The sequence below is a fragment of the Peromyscus leucopus genome, chromosome 3 (genome assembly GCF_004664715.2).
Source record: "Peromyscus leucopus breed LL Stock chromosome 3, UCI_PerLeu_2.1, whole genome shotgun sequence".
NCBI classification, from domain to species: Eukaryota; Metazoa; Chordata; class Mammalia; order Rodentia; family Cricetidae; genus Peromyscus; species Peromyscus leucopus.
Window position 1 is genome coordinate 78,716,884 of NC_051065.1, and position 26,246 is coordinate 78,743,129.

Consider the following 26,246-nt stretch of genomic DNA (forward strand, 5'->3'; position numbering starts at 1 on the left):
CTCCCTGGACAGCAGGCTGGCATCTACTGATTCAGCCTTTTTCTTCCCAGAATTCTCCTTGTCTGCTTATCCCACCTATACTTCCTGCCTGGCTACTGGCCAATCAGTATTTTATTAAACAAGTATACAAGCATTATATTACAGCATTTCCCTTTTTGTTTAGAAAGATATTGACTATGACCAATAACAATTTGTAACTAACAACCTAAACAAATACAAACATCCATAATCTATTTTTTGGGGATGTGGGTGTAGTTTTTTAGGCTACTTCCTGCTGATAGAGGGTGCTGGTAATCTTATGGGGACACACAGAAAATTTTAGGATTATAGTCAAGTCCGGACTGGAGTAGTCTGTGATGCTGCATTCTCTGAACCAGTTGCTTTGAAGTTGATTTTGGATGCTGGATGATCTGGGCCATGGTGTTATCAGCAACATTTCAGGGGGTCTTGGCTGGTCAAACCTCATGTATCTTAATCTGGAACAAATCCATAACCTCTTGCTTACTGTGGAAATGAAAGCAGAGTCTCCTTTCCAAAGCAACAATTTTCAGGTACCTACTTTCCTGTTACACTTATACACTTGTTTGGGCATTGTCATTCCTAAACAAATGTAATTTCACCTTTTGAGAATCATGGTCAAAGTCTGAGGTAATAGTTTAATTCAGAACTATTGTCTGAATATTTTGTTGATATAGTTATTCAGTTATGTGTGGCCACAAGAGGGATCAGCATGGTCAAATATGTGGGTCAAAGAAAGGAAGGGAATTATAGTTGAGAATCCCTAATGCAAAAACCCCATGTGCTTCCAAACTTGAAATGCTACACCCCTGACACAACACCTTAGTGGGAAGTTCCACATTGTACCTCATACAATGGTTGCAGTGCAGACACAGGTACACTGAGAATACAATAGAAAAATCACCTCCAGTTTATGTATATATAATGTATGTAGAAGATAAAATTTACCTTTAGTCCTCATGTACCATCCCTGACATATTCCTTATATCTTTGCACTTAATTCAAAATCTGAAATTTACATTATTGGCCCCAAGCATTTGAATAAAGGAATGCCTATTTCTGTAAATGTAAGTCAAATAATGTTTGCCATGTTGCTTGTATCATGATTGATTTAGTGACAATGGATAGCCAGACTAACCTAAGCCCCAATGGCACTTGAGTGTCTCAGCCTATGATACACTTTCTGTGGTGACTGGGGTCAGGTCAGCAGATGTTAGGTCTAAAACAGATGTGAACTGGTTGAGAATGTCTAGGTGAAAGGACTTGGGGAAGTCAAAGATGGAAGGAGAGTCATTCCTTGAGCATGAGTGTGCTAACTGCCCATGATGAGTTAGTTATGAGGGTCTGCAGCTTTGCTGAGTTCTTATTCTCCTCCTTCCCTTCTCTCTCTCCCCTCCTCCTCTCTTCCCCTTCCGTTTTTTTTTCTTTTCATACTCCACATAACAGTTCCTTCAGGCAGCAGATCCTCTTATCTCCATGGACAGTGTTAGGCTCTGGGAGGAGTAAGGAGGTTATTTATGTTGTGTTTGATCACAGAAATTCCAAATGCAGGCCTGAGTTCACATGCAGTATTCTTTCACCCGTTATTACTTTCCCCAGCTGTATATCCGCTGTCTAAATCTCCAAACGTAAACTATACATGCTTTAAATACTAATGTACTCTTGTTTTGTGTCTAAGCCTTGCACACACACACACACACACACACACACACACACACACACACACACACAAGGTTTTTACATTTCTTATTGCTTTCACAGTTAACCAGTCTTTGTTTTCTATTTTTATTGTCTTTGAAGACAACCAAGAGCTATGATCATGTATGATGGTGGTGTCAATATTATTCTTTCTAAATATGTATCTAAATACATCCTAGTAGTTCAGATGAGAATCTCCTCTGTTTTGCAGAGTCCTAACAGAACCATTACTTTGAAATGTATTCTCCCTTTTTATTGTGACTGTCTCATTATGTTAGTTTTGTTCTGTTCTTTTTCCTTGACTGTAGGATTGTTTATACAAGTCTAATTGGAGCAGTCTGACTTTACCTGTACAGCTATCCCTGTGATGAAAACATTTTAAGACACAGCTATCTCTAACATAATGCAATAATGTTTGTATTATGCTCTTTCTGAGGAATAACATAATGTATTCACAATGGCTGGTTATACAATTTAATAATTTATTAATTAAGTACTTAATTTCAGTGATATGATTTCCAACCCGAACATTCCTAGATGAATAGTCTCACTCTCTTTGTGAGTGATGAGACATTTGGTCCATATCAGTCATCCCTTGGTGTCTTCCCTGATTCTACTGACAGAAGTGGCCATTGTCTGTGTTGTTGTAATGGTTATTATGCTCAAATACCTCCGTTATTTTCCTCTTCACTTAGATTAAATGAAGCATTTCTTAATGTGCCTTCACAGAAAAGTGACATGATGGTTAAAGTCCAGGAATGTTGCTGTGTAAACAGCAGGTCTTGTGTAGAGCAGATGTCTTTCCATCAAAGCCCTACACTTAACTCAGATGGTCCTATTGAGCATAATTAGATAAGGTTGCTGGGAAATTTCCTCAAACTGCATACTTTGATATTGTTACATGTGATTTATTCTTACATGACTCCAAGTGGAGAAGTGTTGTTTGTACAGGATTTGTGTCTCTGGGTTTTCTTTCTTGTGTTTTCCCAGGTAGAATAGACTTCTTTGGAGAGTGGTCATGTTGTCTGCCTGTGGTTATTTTCTGAAAACTCTTCTCAGAACGAGTAGGGATGGGATCAGATTTAACTTTCACTGCTTTCCTCACAAAAGCCTCAAATAATGGTTTGAATAATAGATTGAATGAAAAAAATGTTTTTTTATTACTTAAAAAGGCTGCATATTTGTTTCGCTTTATGACTCTCTGTGCCTTAAACACGTTTACAACAACTTTCTGCTTCGCAATAAAAATTGCCTGTTTAATCCTGTCACAGATACACTCGGCACACTTAAAACCACCATAAGCCCTGCTGACATGCTTCTTTGTCTTAGACAATCTCTTAAGGACTTTAGGGCTCACAGCACAAACCCCTCAAAGTCCGCCTGGGCACACACCACATGCAGATTTAGGTGCTTTCCCAACCTTCCTGGTATAAGGTAAACAATCTTGTTGCCAGGGGTTCGAGACAGCCTAGTTTTATTAGAGACTGTATTACAGGAAAGCCTATGATGGTATGTCAAATGCTGGACTGTTCTGAATGCTTCTAAGCACTGTTCCTGGAAGAGGAAAAAAATAGTCTTCAAGTTCAAATAAAAATGCCACTTAGGGAAAGTTGGTAATAAAATGTGAAAGTATTGATTCACCCTGTACATTAAGTTCATTTAGAAGCACAGGTTTTGATGAGTGACTTTTCATATCGACTTATGTATTGCACGCCCCAAGTATCATTTTCTTGAATATAGCCCAGCATCACAACACTGGAGGCTGAAAGCGGCCCTGTGGCAGGAAGTCTACAAATGTCGTGTGGTGTCACCTCATCACTAGGGAAGTGCCTATGAAATAATTTATTTTTGAAAGATTTATTTATTTTTATTAGTTTGTATGCATTTGTGTAGGTTTCTCTGTATGTATATCACATGTGTGAAAGTACTGAAGGCCAGAAAAGTGTGTCAGATCCCTCAGAACTGGAGTTACAGGCACCTGCGGGTGCTGGGGACTGAACCTGGATTCTCTCCAAGAGTAGGAAGCTGGCTTAACTACTGACTCATAACTCCAGCCTCTATGAAATGTTCATTAATATTGTTTTAGTTCATGCTACTGACGATACACAGAGCTTGCCTTGGAGGTCCCAGATTTTTTTTTTTTTTTAAATTGTCAATTGCATCTGCAGGAAGGTGTATTTTTAATGTATGTAATAAGTTTGTTTTATCAAAAATAAATAATTCTTATGGTAGTTGAAGCCCCTGAACAATAGGCTTCAATCTATACATTTTTAGTAACTTTTTGGTTAAGAAAGATTAGATAATATTTGAGAAAAGAGCACCTGTGAGATGGCTCAGAGTAAAAAACACATCCCGCAAAAGCCTGACAACCCGAGTTCAGTTCCTAAAACCCACATTAGAAGGAAGGAATAAACTCCTCAAAGTTGTTTTCTGACCTCCATGTATGCTATGGTATATGCATATCAGCCCTCACTCTACGCCCACACACCATGAACCAAAGTAATGGAGAAAAGAGGTTTCTCTTATTTCAAAGTGCATAAAAAGTTTCATTAGAGAATTAAAAGGTTACATTTATGATTATAACATAGTAAAGAGGAATGAGAATACTGTGTCAGTCTTACAACACATCTCTTGTGTACAATGAGAGTGATGTGATGTCTGGCTCTGCTTCCTCCTCAGGATTATTGACTGCATTGGTCCATGAGTGTGGAGGGAGCAGAAGGGGGCAACAGAGTTAGAATCACTGTGGGTACTACTGAGACAGCCCTCCAGGAGACAGACTTCTGTGAATCAGTGCAGCTTTATTCCAGAGTATAAGGAATATATAGGATTGGAGAGCCTGGGGACAAACCCTAATTTGCATTATGTGGCACGATCCTATCAGAAGGCTCCTAGCACAAATCTTAGTTATCGTATGTACAGCAAGGTAGCCTTCTAGCAGGAATCCATGCCAAGGGTCAAGCTAAAGATAAATTAGGCATCTGGCTTAGAAGCAGCTTTCAGATAAGGTCAGTCCTCCAGGCCCAGGGTCATTCTCCAGATAAGGGCAGGTAGAGAGCAGAAAGTTTCCCTGGGTGGGGGGCAGGTTTCCTCATTGCTGAGCTTTGGGGAAAAGCTGCCAGGCCATGAGACTGCAGCCTCAAGGAGCTAGCAATGCCTTCCAACAGTGACAAGACCATGTTTTAGTCAATTCGTCCAACATTATATCATTATCGTGTCCATGTCTTAGGTAAACACAGTTTTCAGATACACTATTTTTCATAACTTGAAAGGCTTCTGATATGCTTCTGAAAGGTGTACAGCTTGATATGTTTATCTATTTTTGAAATATTGATGTGTTCAAAGGAAAGCTACCCACTGGAAATCCATTCTATATTAGGTACTTCTTAATTAATGGAGTAGCTAAGCAAGCAGACACATTCTTGGCTGTTCAAAGGATGAAGGTAGAAACAGAAAAGAGTGATGTGCAATAGAAGGGTGGATCTGGAGTTTTAGATAGCTACCAGGCCCCACAGAGCTATTCTCAGGACTATGGGCAATCTGAGCTACAGGTATTTTATCTTTCTGCCATTTGTTCCTTCCAGTTGGAAATATGACTACATGTACAATTAAGTGAAGTTTAAAGAATCTTCTGTGTTTAATAGATTTTTATATCTACTCAAGGACAGAGTTCTCCTTGACAAACCAACATGAGTAGTAGCGTATGTGCTCCACACTTGCCTGGTTGGGGTCTCACTGTTTGTATTAAGTATTTAAGAGAAGGTTACTTACTATAAAAGATTTTCTGAAAAAATTTCCGCATGTAAATCTTTCAAATACTTGCTCAGGAGATCTAGAATTGAGATACTCTTTCAGTTGAGTGCTGAAACAAGAAATGCTAGAGAAAAGGCCAAGAAATATATTGATACATACATATGTCAATAATGATAATATTTTGACCCCAACTCTAAGATACTCATTTAGCAAAACTGATTAGTTCCACTACAGGGCCCATGATCTCCTTGGCCATGTGCTTCTGACCAGATTTACTGATCCAGCTATGAGTGACCCCTATGTAGCAGACCTTAAATCCAGTCAGGAAGTGGCTGATTCCTTCCATAACATGCATATTGCTATTGAACTGGTGAGCACATCTTGCCTGGCTGGCCAGTACTGTAGCATCTTGGGTCTACAACTGGGTAAGAACATTGATTACTTTTTCCCCTAGTGGCATGCACTGTACCTTTTGGTAGTCAGCAGGGAGGAAGTTTCCAGGTCAGTTCTCGTTTGATTTCTTTATGTCCTGCAGCCAAAATGTGTGGTATTTTCAGCAATAGGGTCATACCATCTAGTTATGGTAGGCAACCAGTAGCAGTGGCAGTAGCCTGTAGCCTGTGTACCATGAAAATGTCATATATATGCAAAATGGAGTTTCAGTCAGCTGTGAAGGAAAATGTAATCGTGAGATTTGCAGGAAAATGGATGGGATTGAACAATACTGAGTGCAATAACCTAAGCCCAGAAAGATAAATACTGCATGTTTTCTGTCGTATGTGCATCCTAGTATTGAAATTTTAGACTCTTGTGTTTGATATGGAGTGTCCATAGGAGGCAGGAAGCTAGAAAGGGCTAATGATATGGGGAGGAGAAAAGGCCTTATGGGGGAAGTAAGTATTAGAACAAATGTGAATGTAGAAAGGGGAATTCTGTAAGCTAAAATGCTCACAAAGGTTTTAAGCATTGGTGTGGGAGTAATAGAGGACAGGATGGGAAGGGTTTAACAAAAAAATGAAGGACACGTGAAAAAGACATAAACCCCACTACTTTGTAAACATTTTAGCTTTATTTCTGTTGCTGCGATAAAATATTTGGACAACAACAACAAAAAAGGAGACAATTTAGTGGGAAATGGGTTTACTTTTAGTGCCCAGTCCAGGTTACAGTCCATCACTACTGAGAAGTCAAAGTCGGAACCTGAAGTAGTTCCTACTCTTAGACATGCTGCCATCAAGAGCAGAGAGGGAAAGAAGGCTTGCATGTGTCTATTCAGCTCACCAGAGTTCCAGCCAGCATCGCAAGACAGGGCAATCAGAAATATATTAATTCAGTGAGATTTTTGTTTATCAAACCCAAACAGGAGCCAACTATGCTATCTCATGACAGTCTGTTATAAACAGCAATACCAGAACAGAAAGATTGAATGTGTGAGTTGAAATGAGACTGACTGAGCAGCAGTCTCTGCAGTGGGAGCATGTCAGTGGCACTCTGCTCTTCGTTCTGGAGAATTCAGAGCTTCCTGTATGCTGTACTGATCATAATCCAGCCTTTAGGGTTAAGAAGGCTTGATTTCTTATTCTGGTTTTGCTTCATTAGTTGGTGACATTATATCGAGTTTCCTTTCTTTGGACTATGAAATGCCCATAACATTACTACTTACTTCTAGAGTCCTAACAAAAAGAGATCATCTCTGAGAAATCCTTTGTACATCAAAAAGGATTAGAATAGCAACCTTTCCACCCACCTCCTCCTCCACCTTCTTCATCACTGACACCCAGGTGCACCAACATACATATGGTCATCAGGGTCCTGTGTTTCTGATTGGCTCATTGTTGCTACTCTCAGGATTAGTGACCACCTGAGCTTTGCATCAAATCTTTCCTTTAGATCATTGTCTGCCTCCCTCATCTTGCTAGTCTGTAACTCTTTGTATCTTGGGTGATGAGTTTCTTTTGTCAGCAATCAGATTTTCCCCCAGGTTCCCATGACAGACACCATGGATAAGAATTTGCTCCCGTTGGTTTTTTCGTGAGTGCAGATCTCAGTCCCTGGCTTGCTACTGTCTGATCTGTGTTTCTGTTAAGCTTCATAGATCATCCCTTGAGCCACATGGCACTAAACATGGCTGTGTTTAAGCATAGAAAGTTCAGATTTAATAATGTCCCAGAATTTAAAAGCGGACTGTCCAGATCTTAAATAATGGTCTTGTGTTTCCCAACCTAGCATTCCTTTTAGTGGACTAAGTATGTATGATAATCTTGAATTTTTTTGATTCATAGTAAGATTTTGATACTAATTGTTGGTGATTTTTCTGTGTTCTTAAATCCTGAATTTTGGCATACTATTATCATAGTATAAACCAAAATTTGTTTTTTGTCTTGAAAAGCTGTATTTTGCTTAACTGGATACTGGTCAAGATTGAATTCTATTGACTTGCTTTCTTTGTTTTTACCCTTTACCAGGCTGCTAAATTGGCTATCGCAGTGTAAGCCTCAGGGTCCCAATGGGGGACTCAGGATCAAGGAGATGTACCCTGGTCTCCCGGTTGCCAATATTCAGGAAAAGTATTAGCAGAAGACATGACTCTCTCCCTTCTTCACCCTCTTCCGGTAACACAGCTGGGGTCCACAGTTCCTCCCCTTCCAGCACTAACTCCAGCTCAGGGAGTGTGGGGAAACGTAGGAGCATATTCCGGGCTGCCTCCATCAGCTTCCACCACAAGAAGGGGAGTGAACCTAAGCCAGAACCCGTCGACCAGAACCTTAGTATTTCCAATGGTGCTCAACCCAGTCACAGCAATATGCAGAAACTGAGTTTGGAGGAGCAAGTCAAAACCAGGGGAAGACATTCTGTGGGTTTTAGTACTTCACGAAGTAAGAAGATAACAAGATCTTTGACCGAAGATTTTGAAAGGGAAAAGGAACCCCCAACTAATAAGAATGTCTTTATAAATTGTCTAAGTTCTGGCAGAAGTGAAGGGGATGATTCTGGATTCACAGAAGAACAAACTCGCCGTTCTCTGAAACAATCAACAAAGAAGCTACTCCCCAAATCCTTTTTCATCTCACTCTAAATTTTCTAAGTCAGTTCCGCAGAGCCAATCCAAGCCACTGGTACAGCAGCCTGAGTTCTCTCTGGCTGTCGCACAGTACCAGGAGCGGGAGCCCACCTTAGGAAGACCTTCCCCATCTTGCTCTGCCGATGTAACAGAGCACGCAGGAAGTTCCTTACAGTCGCCTCTGCTTTCCACTGACCTGACCACAGCACAGACCCCTTCAGAATTCTTGGCCTTGACTGAAGACTCTTTGTCGGAGGCAGATGCCTTTCCTAAAAGTGGAAGCATGGCATCGCACTGCGACAACTTTGGTCACAATGATGCTACCTCTCAGCCCATCCCCAGTCTCACTGCTGGCACAAAGACGATGGAATTTGTGGGGACTGTGCCCTGTATGATGATGTCTCCTGGGAGGTACAGGCTAGATGGTCGGTGTGGCACCGAACTGCATTCTTTACCAGAGACTGTTGCTGCTGGCCAGAGGGAAGTGTTACTGCAAAGCATTGGACCCCTGTTAGGAATGTGACCCACCCAGAGACCCACTTACCAGCTGCTCATCAAAGAGAAGAGGAACCCTCTGAACCAATGCTGAGGACCAGCTCACCCAGGACTCTGGGCTCCTATGACCAGCACAAGGCTCTGGGTGAACGCATTAAAGGGGTCCACCCTGTTTCGGATTCAAGGGTAATCCCTTCATCTGGGGATCCTCACGTTTTTAACAAAGCATCTTATGGATATGAAGCAAGTGCTGCCAAAGGTATGCAGATGTTCCTTGTGCAAAAAATGATGGAAATTAATTTTCATTATCATTTGATCAATTATTTTACTCCATATCTTAAATGGAGGCACATTTCCTTTGCATTTATAATTTCTGTTAAATGCTTGCTTTTTAAAATTTCTCTCAGTTACGATGGAGATGTAAGTCTGTGACACTCATTTTTCTTAGCTGTATTGTTTATGTCATTCTGACCTGAGAGTCAGGAAGGTAGAAGGAAGGCAACTCCACTTGGACTATGACTGTAATAGCATTGTTACTTGCTAGTTAGGGAAATGCAGGCATTTCGGTCAAAGTTTTCATAAAGGAAACGTGTGCTATTTCAGTTCTGTTTCCTGTGCTAACAAAGATGTATTCACTAGAATCCACATTTTGATATAAATAAATTCTGTTTGTCAATACGAAGGGATTACAGGGTATGAAAATACAGTCCTTGGAGTTGGAAAGCCTGGTAAGTTCAAAAGCTGCCTCAACATTAACTAGCTATGTCGCTTTAAATGACTTTGCCTCAACTGTCATATGAATGTGTGTAGGAGTGTGTGTGTGTGTGTGTGTGTGTGTGTGTGTGTGTGTGTGTGAATTATTACACTTTGGTTCCAGAAAATACTCAAAGGAACTGTTGAACGTTCCCCCCACTCACTTGCCTATTTTACATGCTGTATTTTATTATTTTCTCTCTGTCATTAACAATGCTGCTAGCAGTAACTGTCTCAATGCTGAAAATGATGCTTATGTATCCAGAGATAATGTGTGCACTTTATAAGTATTAATTAAAAATGGTCTCACTTGGTTTTTATAATTATTAACTCTTTTTTAAGCAAGAGGACTGGGGGTGGGGGGCAAGGAGGATGTGCACCCAGAGTTGTAGAAGCAGATGACAGATGGGCTCAAGCTCTGTTTGGCTCCTTGTGCTTCAGATTTTGCAGACTTGGAAACAAGCCACTGTGTAGCCCAGCCAGGTGGAGGTTAGCTTGAGGTAAAGTTCAGACTCTTATGCTATATTATATGAATGACATAAAATTTCAAGTAAAATTAAAAATAAATCAAATGACACTTCATCATATAAAAAATCATTAAGACAACTGTTGAACTGGTTCCTTCAGAACAAAACAGTTTGTAGTCTAAATACATGAATTAGTTTTGAGCATATCTGACATAGTACTAAGTATTTTTGTTTGATACTTTTTGAGACAGCGTCACTTGGTAGCCAAGGCTGACTCTAACTCCCATGAAACCCATGCTGGTCTTGAACTAGCAGCAATCCTCTTGCCTCAGATGCCTGAGTGATGGAATGGCACATGTGATACACAGATAAATTTGCTTAGGTGGCTGCTGAGAGTCTTCAAAAGGGATTAAACAAACTGCTACTATAAGCATAGACATTTTTCTGAGGTAGAGAACTTTCGAATCATTCTGCAGTTTTCATTATTTTAAAATGGTACGTTGATTAAAAACTCCCTGTAAGTATTGATATGCATTTTTCTCTATTTGTCTTGGAAAAGTTCTTGCCAGTAGCCTCAGTCCGTACCATGAAGGAAGATATATGGAGCAGCGGCTGAGGTCTTCATCTGAAGGGACGGCAGGGAGCGGCAGAATGGTCTTAAAGCCGAAAGAAGGGCATGCAGAGGCCAGCAGCTTAAGAAAGCACAGAGCTGGGTCCTCATCCTCCAAAATGAACAGTCTGGTGAGTCTGTTTGTCTGCCTTCAGATAATGAGTAATGCTCTGTGCTCAAGGCTGCTCACCCCTCTTGCAGAATGGGCACAGAGTGAATGGAAAATTCAGTTCCATAATCGATGTTGCCAATCAGAATGGCTAAACTTTTACATGAGAGTCTCATGGGATAGAACAGATAACAGTGTGCCAGGCAGCAACATTCCCTTGTTTTGGGGGAAATTGTTTCATTTCTGTTTTAAAACCAGACCCATGCTGACCATGGAGACACCTTAGAAGCCATGTTTTACATGCATTTCTACTCCTTGACCACGCTACTTGGTCCATGTGCTGTTGTTGCCTTATGGCCCTCAGTGGCTTCTTTCACTCTGGGTCTTCTCTCCCAGGGTGAACAAGGTGTAGGAGCTGTGGGAGACACTGCAAACTTCCCACTCGAAGCTATAACATATTCTTAGTGTAAGTGCTGAGCTTGCTTATAGGCTGAGGGCTTGTGTGGGGGTGTGGATACCTCATTTTGGGTAAGATTAGATCCTAATGTAACATGGGGTTGTAGCAAATCTTGGTGCTTGGTGATAGAAGTTGTAATCACTTCTCAGTGAGGAGCCCTTCCTTAATCTTGGGGAGATTAGAAACCACAGGACTCCCGGTACCACTGGATCGAAACTGACCATGTGTGTTTGCGTTTGACCATGTACACGCAGGAAGCTGAGTGCCTGCATGTGGGAAGTTCACACTTCTCATGTTTTTCTCTTTGTGTATTAAAAATACAGCACCCTTTTTGCAGTTGAACTTTAAACAAGAGAACATGCTTAAGATGCTTTTCAACGAATGCATTGTTGGAGATCGAAGCTAAAATTGTTACAAAATATTTTCCTCTTTGAAAACTGTATTGTTTCTTTATAGAGAAACATTGTTTCTGTATTGTTATGGAAACAGTTTTTCAATCCAGTGGACTTAGGAGTTGGCCCTTGAAACATTTTATATCTGCAATTTTTTTCTGCCCATACTTACTCTAAATAAATTTCCCTATGTCAGCAAACCACTGTCTCTGATCCATGTGTTAGACTTAAAACTTTTAAAATATAAGATCTGGTTCTGTGTTGAAGTCCAAGACCCACGTTGCCACTAAAGGTCACAAGGAACCCCGGGGGACTGGGGCCACAACCTGCGGCCTTGTTTGTGTCCCGGGGCATGTCTCCACCAGAGACATTCTGAAATGAGTGGCCAGTACTTCCACCTGGAATCCAGGTGTGGTCTGGGCCCAAGCTGCTTCTAAGGGCCATGTCTGGATCCACGTTCCAGCTACTACAGCTGGAGTCTTTGTTGATGTCTGTGGTCTGTGTCTCCTCAGAGGGCCATAGGAACCATATATAATGAAATCAAAGGGCCATGCTGAGCCCGGCCCTGCCCTTCTCTGGCCCTTTGAGAGCTGGCCCTGCCTTGCTGGACACTGAAGCAAGAGAGCTGGCCTGGACCCTTATAGGAGAGCTAGCCTCTGCCCTTGGGAGAGATAGCCCCACCCCTCACCACAGGTGAGGGAGAACTGACCCTGATGGCCTAGACAAAGGAGAGCTGGTTCCGCCTGCCCCCTTGCCTGAGGCTGGCCAGCCCCAGAGGCCGGTCTGACCAGTTTAGCCACCTCCTACCTCCCAGGCCCACAGCTGGGCCTTGAGGTTGGCAGCCCACTATAATATCTACCTTCTCTAGGACCAGGACCTGCTGTAGCTTGTGAAGGGGCTGGTCCTGTGGAATGATACCCGCAGGGTCTCTATAACTCGGGGGCAGGGGAGCTGCTGGATATCCCAGAGGAGTTTTAGTGAGGATCCAGTGACTATGGTTACTAGAAACCAGAGGCCTTGAACCAGACAGTGACCCATTGCAATGAACATTTGCTGGTAAAGCTGTTTGAACAAAAGGGTAGACTATGTGACACACTGCTCCCAAACACCAGGATGAATGAAGAGGTGTTGGAGAGGCAGGGAATATGGAGAAGAAAAAAAGAGGTTTTTTGTTTTAGTTTGTTCTTGTTTTTGTTTGATTGCTTGCTTGGTTTTGTTTTGTTTTGATTTTTTTTTTCTTTCTTTCTTTCTTTTTTTTTTTTTTCTTTTGACGGGGTCCTACAAGGGTGAGGGGAGGATTTGGGGAGCGGAATTAGGGTGCATGATGTGAATTTCTCAAAGAATCAATAAAGAGATTATGTTAAAAAAAAAAAAAAAAAGGATTTTATTCTTTTGTGATCATAGATCGTCAACACGTGTCTCCGCAGTATTAGAAAACCGCCACTAGATGGCAGGATAACACCGTTTTAGTTGTAGTTCTTGTAGATGACAACTCACTGTATGTAAAATGGTGGGAAGGTCAGTTTGAGTAAGAGATCTGCAGAGCCTGAGCTGTGTGGAACTCTTTAGGCTTAGAGCAGGGATCTGATAAAGCTACAATGACCTGGTTAAGTTTTCAGATAACTATTGAAATAAATAAGCAGCACTTTTGAAGTTTTAGAGGTGACTTACCAGAAAGTACTCAATGATTTCACTGTATCCTTCAGTCATTGTTTTATTTGACGATTAAGTTTAAAATGTGTTTGATACATATTCAATATACAACGCAAAGAAGAAATGCTGCAATATTTTAGGCAATTCTAGCATTGACTAATATGGAGTGTGGTGGAGAAATGCCTTTCTAATAACGCTAATCAGTTCAAGACACAGCTGCTGAGTATGCGGCTCCATGGTCACAGGGGTGGGCACATTTTGGCATTTAAACTATTATACAGATGCTCACCTGTCCATGTTGCACCATTAGGTGAGGCCTGTGGTTGATGCTGCAAGCTCAATCGGGAAGGCCACAGAATTATGACTTATTCTGTCAGAATCATCCACGTGAGATTGTGGTCTTTCTGGAGACTTCCAGGGTCACACTCACACTCCCAGGTCACAATAACACAATATCCAAGAAGCTCAGGAGAGGGTCAGCCTTCTCTGGTTGGTTCTTACTTCATAAGCTGGTAACTTGAAATACATGTTCTCAGTCACGTGCTGGTGGGAAATCAGGGCTCACCTGCAGATATCTGTTTAAGTCCCTTTAGAAGCCTTTTGTTTTGATTAGCTTTGGGAAATGAGCCATTTTCATTTAGAAGCTGCCTCCATTAGTTAGAGTTCTTGGAGATGACAACTCACTATATGTTAAATAGTGGGACTATGTAAGTTATAAGGAGAGAGATAATATGGGGCATGGTTCTGGTTCAGGGTTGATGTTTACAGCTGGCCCATGGCCTTCTTGCTGGCAGAATCCCAAGAGCATCATATGGGATGAGACAGCGATTGTATGAAAGAACTTTGCAAACTGCATCTAAGACAGACCTGACGCCAGGAAAATCCATTGGTCTGTGAATCCACTCATGAGGGGAGAACCCTTATCCGTCTCACATCCCCCTCAGCTCCACCTTTCATTACCTATAGTGGCTATTCAATTTTAATGTGAGTCCTCTGGGGCCACAAACTGTACTGAAACAACAGTGGGCAGTACTGCAGGATGTCTTCAGAAGTGTTCTGACCTTTAAATGGAGACATGAGAAGACTGGGGCTCCTTGCTTTTCACTCTTGGTGCTATGCTTTTATGTGTAAAGACATTTTTTTTTTTTCTTTTTCAGATATTTTTTATGGGTATGAGTGTTTTGTCTGAATGTTATGTATGTGTGCCACATGTGTGCCTGGTGCCTGTAGAAGCCAAAAGAGGGCATCAGACCCCCTAGAACTGGAGTTATAGATAGTTATAAACTGCTATGTGGATGCTGGGAGCCAACCCAGTCCTCTGCAAGAGCAGCCAGTGTGCCTAACCTCTGAGCCACCTCTCTAGTCCTGTGGCTTTTATTTTTAATTGGTCAAATCTCCTACTTCATTTCCTGAGATCGAAACTGCTATATGTCTTGTGTAGTTGCATCATTGGCTGGCACAGCTTCACAGCTTGTGAGACTGAGGGTTGATGGATTCCGGACCCATTACAAGTTTCTGACTGTCTAAACAGATGCACATTTGGTAAAGCAGGATTGATGATTCTTAAAATAACATCAAACTCTTAAGATAGTCACTGCAATCTGAAGGTTTAAACAATTATAAAGTTATTTTTGTATCACTTTATTATTACTCTAAATTTAAATACAGCACAATAGCTTTAATATGAAGGGTAAATCTGACTTAAACATATAAATATACTACTGCTGAACAACAAAAGCCAACATAAAAGAGCCTCAAATTTATAAAAAGCAAAATATTTAATATTTCTATTTGCACATAATTTTAAAATGGGAGAAATTATTTATGATTAACTCATGAACCACCATACTTGCCATGTCAGGCCTGGCGCTATGATTGACAGATGAACCATGCATGAACAGTTTCAATCTGGCAGTGTAATGGCATGTTTGGGCTGTTATCACTTTACTATTTTTATGTTAATCCAGGGACCCTTACACTCCAGTGTCAGACTGCTTTGGCCTCTTCTATTACAGCATCTGTTGTTCTTAGTGTCTTACATCAATTCTGAAACAACTCAAGTGCCCAATTTTTAGCCTTTTCATTGTATATATTCTCAACTAACTACAAAATTATACTTTCTATATGCAGCCAGTTCATTTGTTCTTCTCTAACTCTCTCTGTCTCTCTGTCATGTGTGTCTCTCTGCGCCTGTCTTTCTTTCTTTCTCTCTCTCTCTTTCCTTCCTTCCTTCCTTCCTTCCTTCCTTCCTTCCTCCCTCCCTCCCTCCCTCCCTCCCTCCCTCCCTCCCTCCCTTCTTTCTTTCTTTCTTTCTTTCTTTCTTTCTTTCTTTCTTTCTTTCTTTCTTTCCTTCTTTCTTTCTATTGTTGTTGTTAAGACAAGGTCTCATTGTATAACCACAGCTAGCCTGGGACTCTTAATGTTGACCAGGCTGGTTTCAAACTCAGAGTTCCACCTGCCTCTGCTTCCTGAGTCCTGAATTGAAGGTGTGCCCCTCCAAACCTGGCTTTAGCCATTTGTTCTCAGTACTGTTCAATGATGAGCTTACATTTCAGTGAGAAACAAAAGAAACTATCAGGCTAAGAGAGGCCCATCAGTAAGCTCTGTTTAGGTGTTAAGATACAGGCAGTGTGGGCCTGTCAGCAGACTCCCACAACGTAGACCAGGCTGTGTAATCTAGCTTGGGCTGCAGCACGTGTGCAGTTACCTTCTTCACAGAGCAGATATCTTCTCAGTGGGCAACGGCTTCCTCTGGGACTCCGTATAGTGTAAGGGGACATTATATTGGGGGCCATATTACAGATTCCAGCTTTTCATTAGTAGTCCTAGTATTTATCTAAGTAAACATTTTTACAAGCAGTTCTAGATAATTTGTTACATTCTCACAATAAGAACTGGCTAAAGCCAGGTGTAGAGGCACAGACTTTCTATCCCAGCATGGAGGAGGAAGAGGCAAGTGGGACTCTGAGTGTGTGGGCAGCCTGGTCAACACAGTTTCTTAGAGAGGTAATATAGCTTGCTAGTTTGTCTGTGAGGAATTCTGCCACTAGAAGGCTTGTATGTAACCCATGCCAGGGCATTTTCCTTTTTTCACTGCAGGGAGAATCTATCCTTTCTCCCTATAACAGCTCAGCTTGGGTAGCAAGAGTGAGCTTTACATATTTCACACACATGTTCTGTTCATGCAAACATTCCTTCACTGTGTTGAACTCTGGCCATCACCCTTCATTTTCCTGGACCTTAGGAACATACCCATCACTTTTCCTCTCCAAAAAAAAAAAAAAAAAAAAAAAAAAAAAAAATCTTTCCATTAGTCATAATCTGCATCAGGACAGGAGACCATCCTCCATCAGTTCTTTTTCTTGTTTCCCTTTTAGTTTCTTTATCTCCCATCACTGCTTACTACACCATCATCTTTTAAGAAAACAGACTAGTGTGTATTTCTGTGTATCCTGCTGCCATGGCTCCATCCCATCTGCTTTGCCTCTGAGTAGGTCTGATGAACCACTTCTTCACTGCTCTGAAGTTTCTCAGCTGCCCCAGCCTTCTTTCTATTTTGTCAACCTTGACGTGGTCTTTTTTCTTCTGGGAAATTCCTCTTAGAGGACATATCTTATGCATTGTGGGCCTTTTCTTCAGTGTGTTGCCTGTGGTAGCCGTAGTTGGTTTTGATCCTCCTGCCTCAGCCTTCTGAATGCTGAAATTATGGGGGAGCACAGCCACACCTGGCCACAGCATGTTTAGTAGTGCCTTTGACCTTTGCTCATGAATACCAGTGACCTCAAAAAACAAACAAACAAACAAAACCAAATCAGATAATGTATCCCAGACGTTGCCCAAATGGCCCCAGTTGAGAACTTGAGTCCTGGACTGTGGCAGTTTTCCTATTCTTTTTACAGTGTTCATCTTTTCCTAAGTTCTGATAATCGAACACTGTCAAGGAGGCCACCTGTGTGCCCCTGTCCTCTCTTTCAGTATTAATTCTCCTTTGTTCACACACTCCCTGTCCTTCCAAATTTCTTTGATGATTCCTTCTTCAGACCACACTTCAGACATAGCTGTTTACTGCCTGCTGCTGCCTGCTGGAGGTGTCTTTTCCTTTACCTGGCCCATCTGAAAATCTAAGACTTAGGGGAAGTTACCTGTGATTTATGGATTATCAAAGGATGAACATTGCTGTTGTGTCAGAACTCTGGTATCAGATAGGCATTGGAATCAATATATGACATTTTTTTTTTTTTCAAATAGAGCAAGGCTCAAAGGACTTCAGGTAGTAATAGGTGGAAGCTGGAACTTAGCAATGACCTTGAACTTGAGAGCTAATGGCTTCTCTGCCCTTCTCCCACCAATATTACTATTCTGGTAGTCAATGTTATACATAGGTATTCTAGCCAGCTGTCACAACAGTCCAGTCTTCAATCATCCCCACCTACCCACACACTGTGTGTCCAGAGTCACATTAGGGGAGTCAGTATTTATACCCCTTAACATAGGACCCACATGCCAGCCAGTGCCACAGAGCAGACCCATGCATTCTGCCACCACTGCTGGCACCCCTTCAGCCTTCCCTCTTCCCAGCTGACAGCAGCTGACAGTGAGCGAAGGACAGGCAGTGGCAAAAGTTTCAGGCTTCACTCATGTGTGGACTGTCCAGGAAGCTTGGCAGCCACAGCCCTGGCGGCCTGCACAGGTCCTGCTGTGGTCCTTCTTAAAAATTATTTCAAAATCATTTACTTGATTTATTTTGATAGTTCTCAAAATTTCAGTTTTTTTTCAAAATCAGTTCCATTAAAATCACTTAGAAAAATCATTTGAATAATAATTTTAATATTTGAATACTTAATATTTGAATATTATTATATTTTACAACTTCAAGGCCTACTCAAGTTAACAATTTATTTTTATTGTTAATTGGTAGGAAAGCCCTTAAGATATAGATATTCTGGACATTTGCAAAGTAATTTGTATTTTTCATTCTATTGGATGAAACCAAGTTTAAGAATTATGCATTTATGTGAATACCTATGAAACCCAAAAAATACATGAGCTACTAATTTAAAAATATTTTCTGTTAAATCTCAAGTTAAGGCTGTATAAAATTGTCACAGGACTTGACTTCAAAAACAAAATTAATGCTTAAGAAAACATTTATTAAAGATGACCTCACTTACTTTCCATGTAGAATTAACTTTGAACTTTGTCTTTATTGTGAGGACTGGTCTGATTGATGATTATAGTTTCTAAACTGCAAAGGAACCCTTTCCCGAGCTCGGTGTTTGCATTGATGTTCTGATTTCTTTCTTCATTCTGCTGGGAGAATAACTCCACCAGGAGGATATTATCTTGAATATTTAAGCTTTATGAGATTTGAAGTGGAGGGTGACCAGCTGTCAGATAATTCATGGCATGCATTGGGCTCTGGGTGAGATGAGGCGGTCTGTCTCAGCATGCTGTTGCCCTCCGTAGATTTATGTTCCAAAGAAGTGTGGCTACATGAACACAGATTTAAATGAAAGGGCAATCAGCCACCTGGCTATGGTTCATGAATCACAGTGAGTTTCTCCTTCTCAGTCTATTATTTTTTAATAATAATAATAAAACTATATAGAAAGTATCTCAGAGTCATGTGGGGGCCAGAGTACACTGATAGTAAAGTGTGCACTTGACCCAGCAGCCATGGGTAGCTGCTGTGGCTGATGAAAGGCTGATGAAAAAGGACTGAAGTGTGATGTTAGGATTAGATTTAGAAAAGACAAAGGGGCTGTCCGTGCTTGTTCTGCCCCATAGTGCTTGTCTCCCTGGGAAGTCCTGCTCAACAAAAGGACATTGGAGTCCCTGTAAGTTTCATGAAGGGGAGACTGGTTTCTTGAAGAGAACTTGCTGGACACCTGCCAAGTCTGTTAACTTAAGCCATTGTTGTCAGGATATAGTTTGTTTTCCATCTATTTATTTATTTAGTCAGTGCAATGTGGCTGAAAATGCAAGATGTTAGAATCTTCATCTCTTTTCTCCTTGTAGGGAGCAGACTATTAGTTAGCTTTTGGGAACTAAGAGGACTTGACGCATACCAATGATTTGTAAAGAGTTGCTTTTTATTCTTGTAATACAACATGAGGCAGTTTTTCAATTTTGGCATTCTGGCTTTACCCCAAGATTTTTACATTATGTATTTTTACATTATGGATATTTTTACTTTAAAATAGAATACTATTCTTATTCAGTAAGAAGACTGATATTACCGAAGCAACTAAAACTGTACATTTTAAATTCCAAAACCAGAGCCAACAAACAACAACAACAACATAGAAGGAGAGTCATCCGAATTAAAACGGCAGCTATGCTGAGGCAACATTAAAATGCTATCAGGTGGAGTGAAGGTCAGTTCAGTTTATTCCAAGCTGAGACCCTTGGTGGTTGTGTGCTCATCTGAGCATCAACAGTACTTGAGGGGTTTGACAGCATGGCCAATGGGAAGGGGGATCTTTGCTCATGGAATGACAAGAAGGACGAGGAGGAGGAAGGGGAGGAAGAAGAGGAAGAGTTAGAAGTTTAGAATGCTTACATTCTATAAACATTGGTGAAGTTCCTTACCTGCAAGGACACTGTTCTAGAACAGGTAAGAAGTACTGGGTTCTGGATTCTAACCATTCCAGATTTAAGTAAGGAATCAAATAGTTATCATCCCTATCGCTGCATCAGGGAAGGCCTTTAAGGAGCCTTTGACTACCACTGAGGTGGAGCAAAGGTCTGAGTAGATGAGTCCAAATCATGTGGACTCACTTTAGATGAGTCCAAATCAGTCTCTGCAGTGAGCTGAGGTTGAGGTAGGCAGAGAGTGTTCAAAGAAATATTAAATAATTGGCCGGGCGGTGGTGGTGCACGCCTTTAATCCCAGCACTCAGGAGGCAGAGCCAGGCGGATCTCTGTGAGTTTGAGGCCAGCCTGGGCTACCAAGTGTGTCCCAGGAAAGGCGCAAAGCTACACAGAGAAACCCTGTCTCGAAAACCAAAAAAAAAAAAAAATTGTGTTTTACTTTAGAAAAATACAAGGCATCATCATTACTGTAATCCTTCTTTGCAAATGTTCATCTCAAGCAGCTTTTGGGAAATGAATAGATAAATATGAAGAATATAAAGGCATCTTATGCTTTAAGTCCCTCCTGCTATTTGTTTTTGAACCCTTTCTAAATTTCAGCTTAAATGGAGTTATGCCAAGTCACATAGGGTGATAATGATCTCAAGCGATTTAGACCATCTAATAAAACCCAGTTCCAGGCATGAGAAATCTTACTTTGACTCATTGTACATGGTAGTCCAAGAGACTCTTTAAAGCATATAGGTTTTGCTCCCCAGAATTTGAAAGCCTGACCCTATTGCAAAAGATACCACACACTGTGAACACAGGACTTGGAAGGTTTTAGCTGGAACTGACCTGGAAGCTTCCTGCCTGGGGACTAGCTCTCCTAGTATTGGGAGGTGCTATGCAATCAGCCAAGGGAAAAGAGCAATCAATAGCCTATTCAGCTGTAAATCTTACACACTACAATAATGACCAGCCTGGCAAAAGATCCCCAGTGGTAGAATAGTGGTGCTTTTAACTTGGAGGTAAACAACAGCTGTCTATTTGGACTTAAGATACACTCAATATGAGGGATTTTTGCCTAGTACTATAAACCTAGCCAAAACCCAATTGTTAGAGAGATCATAGACTCAAGAGGAGAACTTTCCACTGCCATTTTTCCTAAACCAATATAATTCCTAACTATTTTCTAAATATCTATTCTCATAACACAGATAAATATAGCTCTTACCCTCATCAAAATGTTTCTTTTTGCAGTGTATGGAGAATATTATATAAAAAAGAACTGGCCGGGCGTTGGTGGCGCACGCCTTTAATCCCAGCACTCGGGAGGCAGAGCCAGGCGGATCTCTGTGAGTTCGAGGCCAGCCTGGGCTACCAAGTGAGCTCCAGGAAAGGTGCAAAGCTACACAGAGAAGCCCTGTCTCGAAAAAACCAAAAAAAAAAAAAAAAAAAAAAAAAAAAAAAAAAAAAAAAAAGAACTGGTCACTGTGCAGAGAATAAGTGAAGGTGGGCTATTCGACATCACTTGGTACATCTACAGTACAACTCTTATGCCTAAGACTAAAAGAAAATCATGGAGGGGGGAAAATTGTAAGAGCCAGAGGACCAAGATGCTTGCAGTGAAATAGAAGACTCTAGATATAACAAGGAAGTTTCATACATAAAATCTCAGCACTATGTCCACCTAAACAGAATCTTCACAGTAACAACACCAGATGACTTATTAATGTGGATGGGAAAAATGTCACATGGCCTCACCCACAAGTATAAAGAGATACAAGCAATCAGTGTGGATGAGAAAGGAAGAATCAGTTTTCTCAAGGAACAAACCACTGATCAACTATCCAATCCCAAGTGGTCATCCCTACATACATATACATAAGAGCAACACTAAATGGATTCAGTTGTTCCTGTATATGCAATACACACACACACACACACACACACACACACACACACACACACACACACACACACACACACACACACACACACACACACAGAGTCTGTGGGGGCCCACTCCTGATTTTCCTGTAAGTTTTTCTTTTTAAGTTTATTTATTCTTTTGTAATTCCATACATACATGGATGAAATGTATTTAGATCATATATGCTCCCTTCCACAGAAGTTATTCTCATGTAAGCACTGTGGCACACTTGCCCACACAAAACACACATGCAACACACACACACACACACACACACACACACACATTTAAAACATGACATTATACAAATGTAGAAAGGATGTTAATCAATAATTTACCCAACTCGTTAACACAATCAGTCCAGTGGTAAGCTTGCTTAAAGACCATTCAACAAAATGTGTATTTATGCTAGTTTATCCATGTAGGCACAAAAGCCTACATGGAGAACAAGGAAACAAACTAGAAAACACAAACAGTGCATGAAACTATAGCCACCTGATATGCTACAAGGATACTAAAAAGTACGCACTGGAAGAGAGCATCTTCAACAAATGATGCTGGAAAAACAGGATGTTCAAACATAGAAGTAGGAAATGAAATCCATATTTATAATTCTGCACAAAAATAAACTTCAAATGAATCAAAGACTTCAACTATGAAAGTTAAAATGCTAAACTGATAGGAAAACATAGTACTCTATGAGATACAGGTATAGGAAATAACTTTCTGAACAGAACTCTTTTTACTGAGAAATTAAAGACAATAACTGACGAACAGGAACTATGAAAAGTAAAAGGCTTCTGTGTAGCAAAGGAAACAATCAATGAAGCCATGAGGGACCCAAACAGTTAGAGAAAGTTTTTAGCCAGTAGAGGATAAATAGCCAAAATTTGTAACACAGAAATAAATGAAGAATCAAGAAAGCAAATGACATAGTTAAAATATGGGCTATAGATCTGAACAGAGAATTCTCAAGATATAGAATAAAAATGACTAAGAAATATCTTTAAGATGTTCAGCATCCTCAACAAATGCAACCACTTTAGAGATCAATGTGCAGAATTATTTTTTTTTCAAGACAGGGTTTCTCTGTGTAGATTTGGAGTCTATCCTGGAACTTGCTCAGTAGACCAGGCTGGCCTTGAAATCATAGAGATCTGCCTGCCTCTGCCTCCAGAGTGATGGAATCAAAGGCATGTGCCACCACCACCCAGCTTAGTGTGTAGAATTCTTAAAGAGTTAAAAAGTAGATCTATTATATGTCCCAGCTATACCCTCATAGGATTATGTCTAAAGGATTTGATATCCTATTAATAAGATTTTTTTTCCAGCCATTGCCCTTCTCTCAAAAAAAAAAAAAAAAAAAAAAAAAAAAACCCTCGGTTCAAAGCAAATGCTTATTCCATAATTTTCTTCAGTCCAAGAACAGAGAAATTTAGAAGTTAATGTTTACTGGGACTATATCATGTTTTGTGGGCTACATAGCATCTATATACCATCTATAATCTCTCTCTCTTTATCATGCATCATCTATATATCTATTTACTATTATATGTGTGTATTTACTATATCTCCCTATCTATAATTGTCATCTACTTATTGCTTTTGGGATTTTCAAGTCTGGTCTTGCTTTGGAGCCCTGTCTGGCCTGGATTGTGCTGTATAGCCTAAATTCTCCTGGAGTTTGCCACAATCCTCCTGTCTCTGCCTCTCCAATGCTGAGGTTGCAGGTTTGTTGCATTTGGGCTGCCATCATGATCTGTTTTGATATGGGAAATGGTATATCATATTTCTAACTCTTCTTAAGAATTTTCACTAAAGAGGTTGTTACCCTTCTTAAAATGGTTATGCTCAATACAATCGCCTGCCTCCTATTGCTTAGATGGACCCAAACTTTTAACTGTGCCTATTGCTTAAGTAGAGTTCCTTTCTTTCAACTCTTATTCTTCCCTTGATTATGGAAAATGTCACCAAATGATTGTTTTGGTTATTGACTGTATTCATTTAACTGACCATTATATGTTAAAGGTCCAAGGAAACATTATTAGATTTATTTATTTATTGATATTGATTTGGTTAATGAGCTCCCTTTATGATAATGATATTTTTAATATCCTAAACCTAGGATTCTCCATACATCAAACAGAAAATTAAAGTGCAGAGTAGCAGTGTTAATAGTTTGAGTGGTTCTTTCTCCCACTGGAAGATACCGAAGGAAAAAATAGTTTCTTTTTCTCTCCCTAGACTTAAGTTGAAATAAGTTTTTTTTTTTTTTTTTTTTTTTTTTTAAACAGGAAAATGGGAACACCTCATAGAAGGCTTCAAAAACATTTAGTAAACTTCTGACTGATTTGTCATTATCCAAAATGTTGAATCATTGTGGTCCCAATCTTTGAGGAATGATGTCCTAGATTTACATCCTGGAGTAAAAGTACTTAATAGAGTATACTTGTGCTCATTTTATGAAAATAATAATTTCTGATGATAATGACAAGGTTGCTAAAACGTACAATATGTAAAAATACAGATTTATAAAGCAAGTAACCTGGCTGGTTTCTTGTGCATTTACTGTAAATGTTGTCAGTAGTTAGTGCCTTTGAGCATTCGGCAACAGCAAAAGCTAGTGGACTTCTTGTATGATCCTGCCTGAAACAAAGATGAACATAGCATGCCTGGTGTGTTATGCATATTACATGGAATAAGATAACACCTGAACCAGAAAAATGAGTAAAAGTAGAACATGGGGTCAGAAAACATTGGATTTAAAGGTATGATTACTGTCTTCAATTTCCAGATCTCTGGACTGAAATCTGTTTTCTTTCTTTCTTTTTTGTTTGAAAGAAGAATTCTGATTTTGATGTTTGATGGTCTTGGCACATACATAAATGGGGTTATAATTTCATGTGCTCCAAGATTCTACTGCTCATTTATAAAGAGAAGATGGGATTACCGCACAGAACTTGTGAAGCGAGGACTGCCATGCCCTGAGTAAAGCAGCTTGGTTGCTTCCTCTCTTAGGGTGGCTCCTCTGGTTTGTGGCTATATTTTCCTGGCTTCATTGTGAATACCTTTTCTCAAAATTTCTATCTTTCATGTGTTCCCAGGAATCTTCCCCACCATTCTGAAAGTAGCCATTCTGGCTTTGCAGGTTTTTCCTCTGTTCATGTCATCTCTCCTTGTTGAGTTTAATCCACTGGAATTGCAGCAAGATTCTAAACATGACAAACCTGTGTCCTCTCCAATGCACTGATTGCCTAGAGAGAACCCACAGAACCATCCTTGTATACAGGACAGTCTTTTCTGGTGTTCTGTGTTTTTTCCCTATGCACAGCTGGGCAGCCATTCACTTGATTTTAATATGAATAATTAGCAAATGTTTACCAGTGCTAATTAAATATAAAGCAGATAAAAAACACATTTTAATACCTTTTCACATATTAGTTATGGAGTTTAAATAGAAAATTAAATTAAAATTGTGGAATTTTTCATGTAAAGGGACAACAGCTGAGCTCATTCGTGCTCATGTGAATGAATGCTGTGGGGTCTGGAGTACTGCATCAGACAGACACTGGTGTTAGCAGACAGGCAGCCGTGATAGCTTGCAGTCTTGAGCATCTACGGAGCTCCCAGAAGCCAAGCCAGCAGCTAGTGCATGAGCTATGCTTTTTTTCTATTTTACTAGATAAACCAGTCACTCTATTGGTTGTTCAAGGTTTTATGCTGAACATTATCAATTCCAAACAGTGAACCCTGGGGGCCCTGAGCCCTGTCCTACTAGAAGCCCATCTATGTGGAAAGTGAGGAGGTCCTCCTGCCTCATCTGACATTAAGATACCTTGTGTGAGCATCACAAGAAAAACATCTCTGTGAGTACCACAGCTTGTGCCAGATGGAGCAAGGCATAACGTTGATTCTGGGTTCTTCAAATATACCCAGTGTCCCCATCTCCTCATGGATCATGTGAGCAGGTGCAGGGAGCAGAACTGTGCTGGACCACAAACTGGACACTTGATGCTGTGAGGATGATGCTTCTGCTGACCTTACAGTGGTCTCACAGCATGGAATGCTTCTTCATATTTGTTCTCATTGGGCGTTCTGCATGCCTCCACACTGACAAGGTCTCTAGGCTGCACTGGGAAGAGATTGTGACCACACCATGGAAGGCAGCAGAGGCTGAGGACAGTAGCGATGTCTGAGGAATTCAGTGTTGAGCTGACAACCCAGTGGCTGGGCAGTGTACTTCAGTGGCGATCTGACAGGCACACAACCAC

General features: G+C 40.6%; 1 protein-coding gene across 1 annotated transcript in view; it reads left to right on the forward strand.

The window, feature by feature from the left end:
• The window catches only part of Ccser1 (coiled-coil serine rich protein 1), a 1,130,812-nt gene that overhangs the window by 126,640 nt on the left and 977,926 nt on the right, over positions 1-26,246 (forward strand). Inside the window, 4 exon segments of the mRNA XM_028889267.1 lie at positions 7,935-8,527; positions 8,529-9,030; positions 9,033-9,284; positions 10,805-10,986. Coding sequence (XP_028745100.1) covers positions 7,976-8,527; positions 8,529-9,030; positions 9,033-9,284; positions 10,805-10,986 — 1,488 coding nt within the window. The 5' untranslated portion in view covers positions 7,935-7,975.